This window comes from Carica papaya, chromosome 2, assembly GCF_054855325.1.
Source record: "Carica papaya isolate Zhongbai chromosome 2, ASM5485532v1, whole genome shotgun sequence".
Taxonomy (NCBI): domain Eukaryota; kingdom Viridiplantae; phylum Streptophyta; class Magnoliopsida; order Brassicales; family Caricaceae; genus Carica; species Carica papaya.
Window position 1 is genome coordinate 6,543,204 of NC_142310.1, and position 18,607 is coordinate 6,561,810.

Here is an 18,607-nt window from a genome sequence, read left to right on the forward strand (position 1 = left end):
AATCGGCGGATCATGGAAAAATTTCACTTTTTACTATTTACTCATTACTACTAGTAAATTTTAATTTTTTTTTTTTTTTTTACTGTTACAGGTTAATTAGCACATAGTAATGATTCAAGTGTTTATCTTGTTAGAGTGGTTTAGTCATTATTTTATTATTGAATCATTCTCTTTTGCTGAAAAATAAATTATTACTGAGTTGAATTATGGGTAATTTATTTAGTATTTACAAGAAATGTGATAATTACAAATTAATTTCAACTTAATTCATAACTTCGAAAGAAATGTCTAAATTAACACTCTAATTCAAATAAATAAACTAATAATATACATAATAAAGTTTTTTATAAAACATGATCTAATATTTTTTACAAAATAATACATGAAAATTTTTACTAAAAATAAAATACTGAAATATTTATAAAAAAATATAGAAAATATTGGCCTGAATTTAGAGTAAACTTTTTTAATTGTAGTTCTTCAAATTTGGTCAAAATTTATTAATTTTTTAAAAGATTGCATTGTGTTTTTCAGATGAATCTTCTTTATTTTTTTGTATATTTTCTTAGAAAAAAGGTTGACTTGTATTGAATAGTAATTTTAATAATTTATTTGACTGAGTTATTGTATAAGTTAAAAACACATGAACTAGTTCTAAATTTAAAAAAAAAATAATAATAATTTAATTATAATTATCTCAAAAACACAATTCCAACAATTTATTTGTAAATTTTTAAACTATAACGACTTCGGATTTCAAATAAAATAAATCGTAAATTAAGTGCAGAAACGAAATAATTAGTTAAAATTTACATTTTTTACACAATAATTTAAAGTATCAAATAGTGTTATGGGAATTATTCTTTTTAAAGGAAATTCAAAAATTAAGAAAATTAACGAAAAATAAATAAAACTGATATCTTACTCGCAATTCTCTTGTGGATCAGTCTCTAGATCCTGGTTCTCTTAACCTGATATGATTAAATAAGGAATAAGTTACACTACCCCAGTAAGAATATCACACTACTCACCGACATAGAAATAAAAGTTGGTAGAAAAATAAAAAACAACTAACGGAGCTCTTAATTAAATAAATTCATTTATCATAAACAAAATATTTTACATCTACTTACCGTAGTAAAATTTACAAAACAACTTATATAGACAATAATATTACACAGATCATGATTTTCATATGTAATTGATTTGAACAACCATTTTATCAGCCTACTGGTATACATGGGGGTTCATAGGGATATCCTCACAACGCGTGAACCTTTTTCTTTAACATTTCAAATTAACGGATTGTCCTCATATCTCGTCCGATATGAGGGTCAAACTACTAAACCTCAATACCTTGTCCAGTATGAGGGTGAAACGGGTCGCTCCCATATCCCATCCGGTATGAACATCAAATTACCAAACCTCGATATCCCGTCTGGTATAAGGCAACGTTCACGGTAGGGTTTCTTATGTACCCGGTCCGTCCACCATCTTCCAGGATATCTAGTAAGGCTACCGTTTCATCCATTCACTTAATCATGCATTTTTTTTTATTTTTCTTTAATCTCCATTATTTCCTAATTCAACCGTAAATACATAAAACGACCAATATATACATTTCAAACTATAGAATCGATCAATAAAGTACTATCATGCATTTAAACTGTAGAAACAATTAACAGAAATAATAATAGATAATTTTCAGTTCTTGCTCAATTAATAACTAGTAATTAATTATATATATTTTCTAATTTGTACAAAACACTGTATTATTGTTAATTTGACTTCAATTCGATAACAGAGAGTAGGGTGACAGATTCTTACTCAATTCGATGCCCGAAAGCGAACTTGTTGGCTGTGCCTACCAGCGGTCCTCGGATTCCCTTATTTTTTTTTCGGGGATTAAAACGCACTATAAGTACCTATAGATATCCCCAAAAAACTCAAAAACAGTGTTAGGATCCCTTTTTGGCCAATTTTGAAATTCTAGCACGGTGACTCCGTCATGCTCCGACGGCACCTAATGCGGCAGTCTGCCTCGGGTTGGCTATTTTCGGCCATTTTTGGCTGAATTCGGCCGATTTTGCATCAATCCTTGTAAAAAAATACGTTAAGGGATCTCAGTGGGCCCAAAAAATTGAAAAACTGAAACTCACCTGCCACGGGGCTCTCCGGTACGGCGGCTCCGCCAACTCACTTTTGTCGTTGAGTGTTTTGCTTCGGTCAACCTGTAGAGAAAGAAACGGTGATTACAATGGTAGAAAAATTTCGTAGAATAGGAATCGAGAAGGGCCTCATTAGAGGTGATTTTTGAAATTTCCTATGGTGGTACCGCCGGACTTTGCCTGTGATTTTCGACTAATCCGCTAGTCTTTTGGCTCCGATTTGGTCATGGGAGTATTTAAAATAGAATTCCGAGCAAAGGAAAAAATGTTTACCTCTTTTGGCGGTCGAAAGTGACTCCGGCACGGCGACAGGTAGCGGCGGCTCTTCTTCCTGGCGGCTAGGGTTAGGGTTTGGTGTGAGAGGGTTATTTATATTCATTCTCTTTTAATCTGGACAGTCCATCACGTTTGATTTATATTGTCCGATCGCGATTAAATAGGAAGTAGATCTAGACCGTTGATCATGTTTAAATCTGATCGTCCGATCGCGTCTTGGGAGTGCACGCATCTGGCTCGATCGTGTGTGCGGGAGCGGATCTGGGCCGTTTGATCATGGGCACGCGGATTGCCCGCATGGCACCGCGTCAGTATACATTGCCATGTAGTGCGTTCTAGTTTGTCGAAGCTACCGACTAAGTATCTTATGTAGCACAACTTTCTTAAATTATATTTTGACCCCTTATTTTTTATTTCTTTTTCAATAATACTCCCATAACCTAAAATTTCACCCTTTTTTTCTAAAATTATTTTCAATTTCATCATCCTTCAAATTTCTTTCATTTTTACACTAAATTAAAATTAAAAAATTTAAAAATTAGATTACAAATTAATTTAAATTTCACAAAAAATTATTTTAGGTATTACAATTCTCTCCCCCCTAAAAGAAATTTGGTCTCTCAAATTTATCTCTCTCACTCTCAATCAAACAGTTGGGGATATTGGACTTTGAAGTCTAATTCTAGCTCTCATGTGGCCTCTCTCAGTGTGTGATTCTGCCATAGGACATTAACAAATAAAATTTTTCAGTTGCGGAGTAATCTGCTCCTTCGGTCCACAATACCGACTGGTACTTCCTTGTAGGACAGATCCTCCTGGAGTGAAAGAGGCTAGGGGTCCGGATTGTACTTACGTAGCATAGATACATGAAACACATTATGTACCCCTGAAAATTCTGGAGGCAATACCAGTTTGTAGGCGGCGGTACCAATTCTGTTTAAGGTTTCAAATTGTATAATAAATTGGGGATTTAGTTTTTTCATCTTGCCAAACCTACTGATTCTCTTGAAATGAGTGACCTTAAGAAACACCCGATCGCCTTTCTCAAATTCCAAATCCCTCCTCTGGGTGTCCGCATAACTCTTCTGTCTACTTTAAGCCGTTCGAATATTCTTTCTGATCTTAACTATTTTGGTTGTAGTCTCCTCTGCGAGATCTAAGCCGAATAGTTTTCTATCACCTACTTCTTTCTAACATATTGACGATTTGTATGGGTAGCCATACAATACCTCATACAGAGCCATGTCAATACTTGTTTGGTAGCTATTGTTGTAAGCGAACTCTATCAGGGATAGATGATCATCTTAATGTCCCCCGAAGTTAAGAATACAAACTCGAAGCATATCTTCAAGTGTGCGGATTGTCTTTTCTAACTGTCAATCAGTCTGATGGTAGAATACAGTACTAAGGCACAGTTTCGTTCCTACAACTTGCTGAAAGCTAGACCAGAACTGAGAAGTGAACCTGGAGGTCCCTGTCGGACACTACTGTCACTAGCACTCCATGTAATCTGACTATCTCTCGAATATACATTCTTGCTAACTTGTCCAAGGGATCGGTCATCTTGATGGCCAAAAAGTGGAAATACTTGGTAAGCCAGTCAACAATTACCCATATAGTATCATGTCCTGAGCGTGCTTTAGGCAATCCTGTCACAAAATCCATAGTGATATATTCTCACTTTCACTCCGGTATTGGTAATGACTGAAGTAGTCCACCTGGGCGTTGATGTTCTGCCTTGACCTGCTGACATACCAAACACTTAGAAACAAAGTCAGTTACATTTCTTTTCATCTCGTTCCACCAAAATCGGGATCGCATACTTTAATACATCTTAGTGCTTCCGGGATACATGGCAAACTTTGAGCTATGGGCCTCTGTCATGATGTTTTTTTTCAATTCACTATCACCTAGAATACACACGTTGTCCTGGAATCTGAGTACCCATCGGCAGAGACTCAAAATTCTGAATTAACTATATGTTCTGCATCTTTCTTGAGGGTTGTTAGGGTGGAATCGGCGGACTGAGCTTCCTTTATTCTATGGATTAACTCATGTTGAACAGTCAGGTGGTTCAAACATATGACTCTTTTCATGTCCTGAAGTCGTACCTGTTGTGTGGCCCTTGTCTGCCTGCATTTTGAAACCATCAAATGAGCTAACGTACCTGCACTTTTCCTGCTGAGTGCGTGGGCTACCATGTTATCCTTACCTGGGTGATACAAGATATCATAATCATAGTCCTTAAGAAGTTCTATCCACCTTCTATAATGCATGTTGAGATCCTTTTGGGTGAATATGTATTTCAAACTCTTATGATCGGTATAGATCTGAAAGGTCTTTCCATACAAATAATGGTGTCAAGTCTTCAAGGCGTGGATAATTGCGGCCAGTTCTAAGTCATGGGTGGGGTAGTTTTTCTCATGACTCTTTAACTGTCTGGACTCATAAGTTATAATTTTCCCATACTGTATCAAAACACAAACCAACCCTAGGTAGGAGGTATCACTATAAACTATATATTCACATGATCCTCTCAGCAAGGCAAATACAGGTGCGATAGTCAATCGTTTCTTTAGTTTTGAAAAACTTCTTTTACAGTTCTCGTTTCACTCAAACTTGACATTCTTCTTTGTGAGCCGAGTCAGAGGAGTAGCTAGTTTAGAAAACCCTTCCACAAACCTGTGGTAATAACCTACCATCTCAGAAAGTTACTGATCTCCTTAACCGGGTCAATTTTTCTCAGCCGAGCACTGCTTCAACTTTTTTAGGGTTCACTAACACTCTATCCCTTGATATGATGTGTCCTAAGAATGTAGTATACTCAAGCCAGAACCCACACTTGCTCAACTTTGCATACAGCTTCTTCTCTCTAAGAACCTGTAAAACCTGAGTCAGATGGTGAGTATGTTCATATCTAGTTTTTGAATAAACCAAGATATCATCAATGAACACAATGACAGACTAATATAAGAATTTTTCTGAAAACCCTGTTCATCAAGTCCATCAAGATGGTTGAAGCATTGGTTAGTCCAAATGACATGACCTAGATCTGCATTCAGATTATTGAGAGGGGGTACTTGTTCTTGATTGTGACCCTGTTCAGGTCTCTGTAGTCTATACATAACCTTAATGTCTCATCTCTTTTTTTTACAAATGTGACTCTGACACCCCAAAGAGACACAATATGTCGGATGAATCCACTGTCCTACAATTTAATGATCTGTTTCTTCAGTTCCTCAATCTCAACACAACTCATGCGGGAAAGAGCAACCAAAATAAGCTGGGTGTCTGGCTGAAGGTCTATGGTGAATTCGACTTCTCTGTCCACTAGTAGTCCAGGTAGTTCATTCGGGAATACATCTAGAAAGTCTCGAACAACTGGAATCTCTTGAATACAAATTTTTTTCTTTGGTTTGTCTAGTTAGAGAAAACAGTCAGGTTATAGTATTTAATAATAAGAGAATTTGTAATGAGGGAAACAAATGTTAAAGAATTTTATTAATTTGTAAAAGACTTCTCATTAGGAAGGTTAAATATAACCTTATTGCTAAAACAATCTATGGTGGCGTGATATGTCGCTAGCCAGTTCATTCTTAATATTACATCAAAGTCTTCCGTGTCAATCTCTATTAAGTCCGAACTCAATTTCTTATCTACTATGTCTATGACATAAGTTCTGTATATAACTGTCTCCAGTAGTGTCCTACTCTCAAGAGCATATACAAATAACACAGAATCAAAATTTTCAGGTAATACATTTAATTTTGATGCAAAAATATATGAAATAAATGAATGCGATGCACTAGTATCAATCAAAATATGAGCAGGATGGTTACAGATAGTGTATATACTCTGTACCACGTCCGGGTCGGTTTTTGCATCCTGTTGAGTGAGGTTGTAAGCCCTGCACTAAATAGGAGGTCTGGCCTAATTTTGGTTCATCGGGCACTCCCTTGCATAATGTTAGGCACTACTGCATATGCAGTAGGTGTTGTTGAGACGATAACAGGGTTGGTCCCCATGATCCTTGTCACAATGCTGATAGGTCTTACCGTGCCCTACTGTTGGAACCTGAGGAGGAGCCTGAGTCATCGGCCTGGGTCTCTTATTCTGTTGAACAGTGCAGTATGTACTAGTCTACAGTGTGGAGCCGAGGGCCTAAGGTTCCCTACTGCTTGAGGGAAGGTGCGAAGGTTCCTCTCCACCAACTGTGACTTGGCCAGGACGCCGAATAAGTGTTGAGCTCGAGCACAAACAACTGCTGTCTCATCTCAGGACGGAGAGCCCACTCGAACCTTCTAGCCTTCCTGCCTTCATTCGTCATGCTCTTCGGGGAATACCGGCCCAACTCTATGAACTTGCGAACATATTTTGATATAGTCATGTCCCTCTGGACCAAATGTGCAAACTCCATCTATTTCAGATGTTGGAGATGCTCTGGAAGGTATTCTGCATGAAATGCCGTCAGAAAATATTCCCAAGTGACTGAAAAAGGCATGGTGGCCTGCTTGAGTTGTCACCAGCGGCCTGCTTCTCCCACTAGCATATAGGCAGCAAGGATGGCTTTTTGTTCGGGAGTCACCCCAAGCGTCGTGAAGGCCTTATCTGTCTCAACTAACTAGTACTCGGCATTTTCAAAGGAGGATCCCTCTGCAAAAGTAGATGGCTTTAGTCTTTTGTACCTCTCTATGTAGCTTGGGTTCATCATGAGACGAGTTGGGTCCTGTGGAAAAGGGACTGGATTGCGCTGAGGATGGACTGGGTGACCCTGCGGTGGTACTGGATGATACGGTGGAGGCATTGGATGGTACTATGATAGTGTTAAGTGATGTGATTGGGACACCGGGTCATAGTATAGTGGTGCCCGATGGTAATGTGGCTGAGGCACCGGATCATAATATGGTGGTGCCGGATGGTACTGTGGAGGAGCAGAGTCATACCGAGGTGGCTGGGATCCTCTCGCTGTAGGGGTGGCTCAACCTGTGGCAACAGGGGAGGGTCAGGTAGCTACCTCATTTCCTCCCATGTCTGCTAGGCAGCAATGAGTCTCTCCAACATCTCAAATAACTAGTCAACATCCTCTCTAAGCAAACCCTCTCGGGCTGCTCGGTTTAGTGGGGGTATTCCTCTCCTCATCTATCTATACTTACATTTCATAAGGAATTGTTGAGTGATAATTCATTGTTTTTGGTGCTTCCTAAGGATTTTGTATAAAGAATGGGTCCAAGGAACACAGCTTCGATACCAACTGTAACGACCACAAAATTCTAAAAGAAATAAATCATAAATTAAGTGCGGAAGCGAAATAATTAGTTAGGGTTTACATTCATTACACAATAACTTAAAGTACCAAATTGTGATACAGAAATTACCCTTCTTAAAGAAAATATAAAAATTAAGGAAATAAACAGAAAATAAATAAAAAATGTATCCTACTCGCAACCCTCTTGTGGATCGGGCTCTGGATCCTAGTCCTCTTGATCTGAAATGGTTAAATAAGGAATAAGTTATACTAGCCCAGTAAGAATATCACGCTACTCACCGATATAGAAATGAATGTTGGTAGAAAAATAAAAAATAACTAACTGAGCTCTTAATTAAACAAATTCATTTATCATAAATAAAATATTTTACCATCTACTTACCATAGTGAAATTTATAAAACAAATTATAGAGACAATAACATAACACAAATCATGATTTTATATGTAATCGATTTGAACAACTATTTTATCCTTTTTATCAGTCTACTAGTATACATGGGAGTTCATATGGATGTTTTCACAACATATGAACCATTTCCTTTAATATTTCAAATTAACGGATTGTCCTCATATTCCGTCCAGTATGAGCGTCAAACTATTAAACCTCAATACCCCGTCCGGTATGAGGGTGAAACGGACCGTCCCCATACCCCGTCCGGTATGAGCGCCAAATTACCAAATCTCGATACCCCGTCTGTTATGAGGCAATGTTCACGGTTGGGTTCCTCATATACCAGGTCTATCCACCATCTCTCAGGATATCCAGTAAGACTGTCGTTTCGTTCATTCACTTAATCACGCAATTTTTCGTTATCCTTTAATCTATATTATTTTCCAATCCAATCCTAAATACATAAAACGATCAATATATATATTTCAAACTATAGAATTGATCAATAAAATACTATCATGCATTTAAACTGTAAAAACAATCAACATAAATAACATTAGATAATTTTCAGTTCCGCCTCCATTAGTAACCCATAATTAATTATGGATATTTTCTAATTTGTACAAAATACCGTATTATTGTTAATTTGACTTCAATTCCATAACAGATAGTAGAGTGAGGGATTCTTACTCAATTCAATGTCCAACAAGCGAAACTATTTGATTGCGCCTACTGGTAGTCTCTAGATTCCCTGAATTTTTCTTCAAAGATTAAAACGCGCTACAAGTACCTACAAATATCCAAAAAAAAAACCCAGAAATAGTGTCAGGACCCCTTTTTGGCCAATTCTGAAATTTCAGCACGGTAGCTCTGCCGTGCTCCGGCGATGGCCGGTGGCGATTCGCCTTGGTTTGGCTATTTTCAGCCAGTTTTGCATCAATTCTTACGAAAAAATACATTAAGGGGCCTCAGTTGGTCGAAAAAAATGAAAAACTGAAACTTGTCGGCGGCGGAACTCTCCAATGCGGCGGCTCTGCCGGTTCACTTTTGCAACTGGGTGTTTTGCTTCGGTCAACCTGTAGAGAAGGAAACGGTGATTACAATGGTGAAAAAATTTCGCAGAACGGGAATCAAGAAGGGCCTCATCGGAGGAGATTTTTGAAATTTCCCGCGGTGGCACTACCGAGCTTTGTCTGCAGTTTCCAACCAATCCACCGGTCTTTTGGCTCCGATTTAACCACGGGGGTGTTTAAAATGGAATTCTGAGCAAATGAGAAAATTTTTACCTCTTTTGGTGGTCGGAAGTGGCTCCGGCGCGGCGACGGGTGGCGACGGCTCTCCTTTCCGGCAGCTAAGTCTTCTTATCCGGCGAGGGTATCTGGCAGCTAGGGTTAGAGTTTGGTGTGAAAATGGTTATTTATACACGTTCTCTTTTAATTTGGATCATTCATCGCATTTGATCTACACCGTCCGATCGCGTTTAAATATGACCATCCGATCGCGCCTGGGGAGTGCACGCATTTGGGTCGTCCGTGCGCGCGGGAGCGGATCTGAGTCGTCCTACGTGACACAACTTTTTTAAATTATATTTTGACCCTTAATTTTTTATTTTTCTTTTAAAAATACTCTTAGAACCTAAATTTTTATTATTTTTCCTCAAAATTATTTTCAATTTCATCTTCCTTCAATTTTTTTTTCATTTTTACATTAAATTAAAATTAAAAAATTATATTACAAATTAATTTAAATTGCACCAAAAATTAAATTGGGTATTACACAAACAAATAACAAAAATTAATAATTCGAGATCAAATGCATAACAAGATAAACAAATTTAGTTATAGTTTTACAAGTGTTTTTTTTTCTTTTTTTTTTTTTTTGTTTGTTCTCTTCTAATTAGATTTATCAATAAATATAAAAAGTAAAAATTTTGTCCTATTATTGTAGGAAAAGAAGAATATACATACCATGTAGACCTAAGCAATTGCTCGTGATTAGTTACATTATGTTTAGTTATATATTATATTACCAAACATAAAAATTTATAATTTAAATATATAAATATGTCAATAAATTTCACAAAATTTATAATTTGAATAAAGAGAGTAACCAAAAATAAAAAATAAAGGTCGGGTTCTAATCCTATTAAAATCCCCTTCATCCTCAATCCCCTCAAAATTTCTTACATTTCTCTCCTATAACATCCAAAATAGCGACAAGTATAAATAGATTTATAAATTCCCTCGAGAAAATTGTTATAGAAATCATGAAACTAAACAACCCTACTGGTAGAAAATCCTACATATACATATAGTCAATTCCAATACCATTTACCGATTCCACTTAATGAAACATTTGACTCATTTCTTATTCCTTTTCAATAACTTTTGAAAGATAATTTCACACTTAAATTTTACTTCTATTCAATAACATAAAACTGAGGACTACCATACCATTCCTTAAGAATAAAGCCGGCTAAGCACCTCAGCCAATTTATATTACCATCATAGGAAATTAGTTCAGTTAGTAATTAATGAGTTTATGAATCTAATGGTTTCCCAAGTTTAATCCCAAAGGAGATGCCAACCAAAATTGTCTAGTGACATTTTTTTTTTTTTTAACTACGATCTTCTTTATACTGGTAACTTGAACCATAGTCCATGGCCAACCAGATTATCGATCATATCTGACTTCCCAAATTCCTAAATTAACCATTTGGTCCATTATCAACAATATTCAACTCCTGCATTCATGACTGGCATCGCATTTCTCAACCTTGTCTCACTATCCATGTTGTGCCAAGCACAGCCAAGGTCCAAACCACATCAAGGGTCAAAGAAATCAATCATCAAAGCCATCAGATATATAGGCTATCCCAATTCAAACGGCAGTGCCATCCCACATTTCAAGGCACCAAATCAATTCAGAAGAAAGGAATTGTCCCAAAGCAAACGCCTATAATACTGGTCAATAGGATTTCACTTATTAGCCATGACATGAAAGCAGCAACCACTATCAAGTATCTGCAGTAAATGTAAATTTCTAAGTGTCTAGATGGTAGATACTACCAAAAAAACTAGCAACATATCAATTGTCTTCTCTAATATCCCACATTCCCTTGAAGCTCACGCCTTTGACGTCTTATCAGCACACATTACCTCCAGCAGAGGAACCAAAACCTTCAATGTACAAATCCAAAAATTTGCTATAGCAGTTGGAGTGCAAATGGTTTACATGTATGCCTTAGAAAAAAAGTCCAGTCCAAAAAGTATCTCAACCAATAACAGATCAGTAAACCTAATCAGAGGGAAACCAGTCTAGGAGTTTGAGTAAGTTGCCTCCAAACCAGAATATTCCTCCTAAAATAGGCTACACAAAGTGTAGTTTGCATAACCTTCAGGTCCATGTAGAAACTGAATGAACCCGCATCTCATATTTAGCAATATCGATAATCATCCCTCATTGCAGAATTGAAGAAATCATCACTTCAGCAACAGAATAAGAGGAATGAGAAAAGGAAAAGCAAATAATAGTCAATAACTCAGTTTATTGATCACCAACTTGATGACCTTAATATCAGTTGAGAGTCCAATTGGTTCCTCACTGCATATATGCTCTGGTCCATCAGGTGTTATAGACTTGTAGGCAACATATAAGAAAGCTAACAAGTATGACCAAAGAATTTACAGAATGGCTTTGACAAAATGACCCTTGATCATTAATGATTTGCTGAAGCATTTATTAAAGGACAAGGCTTGCTGAAACAGTCCTGAACCACCAACGTTCTGAATTAGCAAATAAGGAAACTGTAAAGAGTCTGAAGAAGAATCAACCTACATGGTACCAAAAGAAACAAGCTATGTACACAGCAGAGAAATGAACCATTAGGCACAGTATCCAACCTTTGAACTGAGCTAGCATTCACTAACATTCTCTGTCCGGTTGGAGAATGTCAAGTAGAATGTAAATTCAACAAAATTCTGCCCATTATAACCCTAAAACTAATCAAAACCGTTTTCTTTTAACCCGTGATATACCATTAAACCCATCACCATGCCATATTTGAGCACCATGCCTGAAATTTCCTTCCTGATCTTCAATGCCTCTCATTCTCCTAGGTGCATCCACAGGTCGATTCTTGACCCGTCTATCAAATTCCCTCAAGCTCCCTCTTTCATGAAACTCAGGCTCACCTTCTTGACAAAATCTCAAAGACCTAGGACCATCCTCTCCATTAAGATGGAAACTGTCATCATCAGGACCATTATAAGGAGGCCTAAAAGGACGAACAGGCTCACGTCTATCTCCAAACCTTCTTCTGTCATCAACACTTCCATCACTACCAAGTTCATGAAAACGGCTAGAACTAATTGGCCCCCTGAAGTAATTATCATTATCAGTTCTTTCTCGAGGATCTACCATATCGAATCTCCTGTTCTTTCTCAGTAAAACACGACCAGATGGGCTCCTATTAGAAACAACAGACCTTGGATGTCCATGATCCCGTCCAGACTCCATGTCTCTCAAATCATTAGATGGTCGAGACATATATGTAGAAGAACCATGTCTTCTAACAACCATATCTCCAGGAAAACAAGGATGATCAGGTGATCTCATCCTCTCCATCCTGTAAATTGGTGGCGATCTTCGATGAGATAACTCTGGATGTCCACCAAACCCATCTGGAGATCTTCTCCTAGGAGATGGCCATGGACCAGGAGAGCGAGCTCTTGCTCTGATAGGAGATTTAGAACGAATTCGATGAATTCCCCTTCTTTGGACAGAAGATAAGTTTCTATTTCCTCTAACAAATTGACCGTTTAATCCTTCAAATGGAGGTTGAGAGCGGGTAAACACAGGATGAGTGCTGTCATCTGGAAAGCCTCTCATGAACTTATCATTTGGCCTAAGTCCAATTAGTGGAGAACCATCATTGCCAATACTACCTGGGCTAGCATTTCTTGGACCTCTACAAACAATTGGAAGGCCACGGTTGGCAGGCCCATCTCTCCCTCCAGGGGAATGCCTTCTTGGGTTTATATGTCGAAGAAATGACGTATCATCATTTAAAAGTTTTCTCCCTCCCCGACCTGTACCAACAAAAGCACCATCCTGTTCTATATCACTATAATTACTGATTTCAATATCTGCATGTGTAGATTCAAATTTGCGACCAGTAGGAAGAAATTCCCTTCGACCATTATAAAATTCTGCACCAAAGTCACGTTCAGTCTCCCATTCACAACGGCTAGTGTTTATCCGGCTTGAAACTCTTCCTCGGCCAGGCACAAAATTCATTCTAGAACTTCTAGATGATTGATCATGATGCCTCTCTCTTGAGAATTTATGGGAACCATCCACATAAAATTCATCTCTGTAAAATGCAGTGAGAAAGCAAAATAATATAATTATGTTCACAGATCTTGTTACACTAGAATGAAAGAAAAAGCAATAGAAAAAATTTTCACCTCCCTCGAGGATGCAACTTCTCTCCATCAAACGCAACATTAGATAATCTTTCTCCTCCACTTTGTGATTGTATTGACCCTCCTAGAATAGATCTCATTGTAATACTTGAAGATGCATTAGATGCTCGGGCCAAGTTAATTATCCTGCTTCGAGTACCTCCACTGTTAGAATCCTTACCAGCAAAATCCCCACTGGATGATGCTTCAGCCTTGGGTAAAGTAGATTGGTTCTTTTCTACCACATCAATGCTAGCCTTTCCATCTGAAGCTACCGAAGCAGTTGCTAAAGTTCCTTGGCCTGCATTACTGGCTGGGTCAGATGACTTTTCTGTCTCTGGTTCTTTCGTAGCATCTTTTCTTCTAGATACATCTAGTGATTTTCTTTCAACCGCTGCAATATGATTCTCGTTGTCAGGCCCCTTATTTGGTATTTCAACTAATTTCTGCAAGCAAGCCCTTTTGTTGGCATCTAGATAAATTTCCTTATCACACCCAATCTCACCAGATCTCTTAATGTAATCATCATTCATTTCACCATGGTCTCCTACTTTATTGACTTTCTCTTTAACAAAGGATGATGTGGTAAGTTCATTGTTAGTTAGGCCTCTAAACTCTGTTATCTTGTTATCATACTCAGCCTCATTAATGCTTTCCACTCTGCTTTTTTCCAATGCAGAATCCACTGCCACAGTATGACTTACTGATTCTCGGACCTCACCATCTTCATAGTCATCTTCTCCACCATCTTGTTCTATATCCATACACTCAGGTATATTATGGTTGCCATCTGAATCATAATCAGAACCATATGATTCTTCTTCTAGCATATCCCCTGATAAATTAATCATTTCTTCATCACTTACAGAACCTTCTACACTTACACACGAACCAAAGGGAAGTTCATCCATACTTTTTAAACTGCACTTATCAGCATCATCCATGCTTGCATCTCTATTTATTTCAGTGTGCGGTTCTGATGCAACCTGAATAGCAGTTTCACAGGCTTCTTGAGGCAACTTACCACTATCCTCACTTCCACTTGTTGAGACTGAACATTCAGAATGGTTCAATAACTTTTCACTTGCATGCACAACTTTTGCGCATGGAGGAATACTTCCACTATCCTTGGGTTGTAGAATATGTTCATCTGACTGATTTGACATTGAAGAAGAACATATTCCTAGGTTATTAGCACGCATCATCTGCTTATCTATTACTTTTGGTGTAGCCTCTATTTGTTTTAAGTTTTCCTGACGAACCTCACTAACTGGTTCAAGCTTTATTGAACTAAGAACAGCATGATTTGATGGTATGAAAGCTTCTTGATTGTGCCTTTCAATTCGTTCAGGCTTCACTCTAGTTTCTTGCCCCACAGTATTGGCCGTAGCTCCTGTAGAATCTTGTCTGACATTCTTATCAACTGGTTCTGTTTTGACAGCCCTACAACTGACCATGTTTACATTGTTAGAAGGCAAGCTCAATCCAAGTGAGGGAATGATTAGACCAATCCTATCTTGCCCCACTTTTGCTGCCAAACTGGGATTTTTTTCACATGATCTTAACTGATGACACGACGAACTGATGCCTAAAAGGAGAGAAGCTTCAGAGGTGGTAGACAGTGTTGCAGTATCAGATCTGCATCCAACCCCCACTATGTTCTGATTTTCGGTATTAACAGCAGAGCCAACCATCCCAGCCATGCAATTCAATGGCTTCAAATCACCTGCACTAGCATCAGGGCTTTCCCAAGTATCCATTGTAGTATTCAAATCCCAATTTGATCTGTTACTGCATGTGTTTTCACCATCATTATTCGATGGCAAGTCATCAATCTTGTCTTGCATACTGCTTTCACCCTTGCTTAAAGACAAACCCAATGAAACTAGTTCTTCTTTTTCCTGACTCTGACAACTCTCCCCACTTTGTGGGCCTGCTGCAGCTGGAATAAGATGTTCCTTAAAATTTAATGACAATTTGATATTTGCAGAAACATTAGAAATTGCAGATTGACACTTTTCTTCCACTTCTTTCCGACTAGATTTCTCTTTTCCAACAGTAGGTGCAAGGGCCTCAGTGGATGCTGATTTTAACTCGATTGTCACAGGATTAATCAAGACACTGGCAGAAGTTTTAACTTCAACAACCTTCTCTTTGGCCTCAATCTCTGTCAGATCAGCAGACTGACTTGTACAGTTCAATTTTTCAATTGGCACTCTTGGGTGGTTCTCAGTAGTTGGTGCCAAGTTACCATTATTAACATCAGAACTTCTTGTTTCTTCCACCACCAAGGTGCTCTTTCTTGTGGTCAGCAAGCCGGAGACACTTGTTGCAACATCAGGAGCCCTTGAAATAGGCAGCCCTTGAGATGGGTTAGAAAGTTTTTCCTGTTGTGAATCATTTTTTTCCAGCAAAGAAGATGGCTCTTCAATAGGTGGCGAAGGAGGCCGGATCAAGGGAAACCTCCTTTTCTTGATAGGAATACCTGCACTGTAATCACTAGACTGCCAGGCAATGGGCTTGAACCCAGTCTGCCAATAGAAGATAAAGCAATTAATATTCAAATTCAGAAACAAAAAACTTTCATACTTCTTTAATCCTAGTTAACTAGCAACTTGGAAACAGAAGTAACACCTCTTCATTTCCTGACACAGGCATGGCTCCAAATGTTTGCTTTGCTTGATGACTTCTTGTTAACTTTGTCAAATATAATTAAACAGCATCAACTTGCAGAAACGCACATTTGAAGTCACTCTCAGGTCAAACCCAGAAATGCATACAAATGCAAATTCAAAAAAGATTGTGCTAAGCACTTAAGCCTGATAATTTCCCGTCTAGTGACCCAATAAAAACAACAAAAGGCGTGCAAAGCAGCTAAGGTCCTGCAGATACAAGTTAAAACTTCAAACACCATAAATAGACAAAAATATCAAATCTATAGTAAATTTTCTTAACAATTGGAGCGACAAGGATTTACTTGCAGTGATACACCTAACAATAGTAAATGAAAATCAAATCAAACAATTATGGATGGATACCTAAAGAGAAATTAAGAAACACGTCATGACATCAATGAAGTCAGAGATCAAACAACAACTACATGCCCAAACCAATCAGTTAACAAAATAATTAAAAATCTAGCCAAATCAAGCATCTGATATCATTCAGTGAGCAGGGTTGAAAAAGCAACAAGTTAACAAAAACTAAAATGAAAAATTATAATCAAGGAACCTTATCTAGATCCAACCAAGTGACCATCCAAATCAAATTTGAGAGAACTTTGAACACGATAAATCATCAAAGAAAACCAATCACGAACAATCTACTTAGATTTCAGATCCAAAACCACTCAAATCAAGGAGCCGAAGTTTAAAATCAAAGGGAAGAATATAGTTTAAAAAATCTAAATTGATTTCAAGACAATTCAATTCTCAAATTAAAGATCCACATCAACTCACATCGGCAAATGCTTTAACATGAATCTCTCATGATGAAATAAAACACAGGCTTTGCACAAGCATTATAAGTCTCCTAATTCATTCTCAGCTTAACACACATGCATTCGCCACAAACAAACACCTTCATGATTTTCAACTCTCACTCCAAATTCTTCAATGCATCATACAATTACATCATAAACTTAATCCAAAAAAGAAAAAAAGAAAAGAAACACGATAGCTAGGTTGTTACCAATCACCTAAGGGTCCAGATTGGAATCCCCGCAAATTTTGATTCATTCGAATCACCGTCTTCTCCTCGGGGTTCTTCCTTTCTTGTCTCTCTTTCAGTGGCCTTCTTTTTTTTTCTTTGTTTTACTCTGTTTCTTTTCTTTTCATACCGAGCCCTCTGTACTGAAGCCAAGAAAATCCTCCCCCTTCGACAGGCTTTTTGGGTTCCTCCTCCACCAAACCGAGACCTCGTTTTTTCTCCTTCCTCCTTCCAAGCCCCTAGCTCCCTCTTTCAACTACCCTTTTTTCGTTTTTTCCTTCTAGTTTTCCTCGGCTTTTCGCTAAGGATAGAGGGAGCTTCTCACTCCGGTGCAACCACGCGAAGGAGCTGCCGAGCATCGGTCCCCCTCTGTGTTCTCCCTTCTCGGCTTTTTCTCTTTCTTCCTCTTCCTTCAAGTCAACGTAAAGACTTTGCTTCACTGCCAATCTCGATCAGATCCCCTTCCCTTTTTATGCCTCTTCCATACGGTTGCAGAGAGTCCCTTCTTATTAATTTTCGGCTTCTTCTTGGTCTGTTACATGACGCGGACCGTTTTCTCTTTCTCTGCTTCTCACGTCTTCTGCTCTCGAGCCAAACGCCTGTGTCTCTTGTCCTCTTCTTTTTTGCTTTTCATATGAATTTCCAAGCCCTAGCCAATCCCCCTCCCTGTTAGCCGAAAGGAAGGAAGGAGCCTCAAAATGAAACAGTGTCGTTTTATAAGCCTGGGTCGGGTCTAGTCCTTTGGGACTAATGGATCTTGAAATCGGGCTTTTCTGGTGTTTTGGGTTTTAATTTTGGGGTTGATATCTGTTGGGTTAAAATCCAAAGTGGGTCTTAAATATTTTCTCATCAAACTTTACACATCCAATGTTTTCCCAATTTTTAACACTAATATTTTTTAAATGGATAAAATTAAAATTTTTTTTTAAAAAAAAAGGGGGATGAACTCGAATTTGACTTTTCAAAACTCGTTTCAATTTTTAATATTATGTTTGAAAAACGATCAGCGCCATTATTGTGTTAGTTGTTTTCTTTTCTCCATTTCCTTTATTGCTTTTGTAGTGGGTAGGTGTGGATTAATAATATCTTTGGATCAATTATGCATTGACTCGGAAGGAATGGGAGTTTAAGTGTTCATTGTCACTTTCATGATTGACAATCAACTATTTTATCTCTACGTGTCTTGTCAACATCCACTAAATTTAAATACAACGTAGACCCACCATTTCACCACTTGTTGATTATGACACTACAATAGAAATGTACCATATGTTCACCAAATCAACTCAGATGTAAACTTCCCTTTGAGCTTAATTTTAAAAAATACTACTT

At 37.9% G+C, this 18,607-nt stretch overlaps 1 protein-coding gene across 2 annotated transcripts; it reads right to left on the minus strand.

Annotated features, from left to right (window-relative positions):
• Positions 1–10,561: 10,561 nt before the first annotated feature.
• Positions 10,562–17,969, minus strand: LOC110824064 (uncharacterized). Of its 2 annotated transcripts, none has more exons than XM_088212973.1 (4): positions 17,265–17,969; positions 16,202–16,449; positions 13,571–16,098; positions 10,562–13,476 (listed from the first exon to the last, which is right to left on the minus strand). In XM_088212973.1, exons 2-4 carry the CDS (start codon positions 16,223–16,225, stop codon positions 12,108–12,110), a joined length of 3,921 nt encoding a protein of 1,306 aa, XP_088069099.1. In that variant the 5' UTR covers positions 16,226–16,449; positions 17,265–17,969; the 3' UTR covers positions 10,562–12,107. The 2 variants fall into 2 exon arrangements, with proteins under 2 accessions (XP_088069099.1, XP_088069098.1); XM_088212972.1 differs by having other exon boundaries at positions 17,258–17,969.
• Positions 17,970–18,607: the final 638 nt, after the last annotated feature.

Coding starts and splice junctions, on each gene's coding strand:
- LOC110824064 (XM_088212973.1), bottom strand. CDS start 16,225: ATGCCTGTGTCAGGAAATGAAGAG. Junction 16,099..16,201: donor CTGTGTCAGGAAATGAAGAG/GTGTTACTTCTG, acceptor TTCTATTGGCAG/ACTGGGTTCAAGCCCATTGC. Junction 13,477..13,570: donor AAGTTGCATCCTCGAGGGAG/GTGAAAATTTTT, acceptor TGCATTTTACAG/AGATGAATTTTATGTGGATG.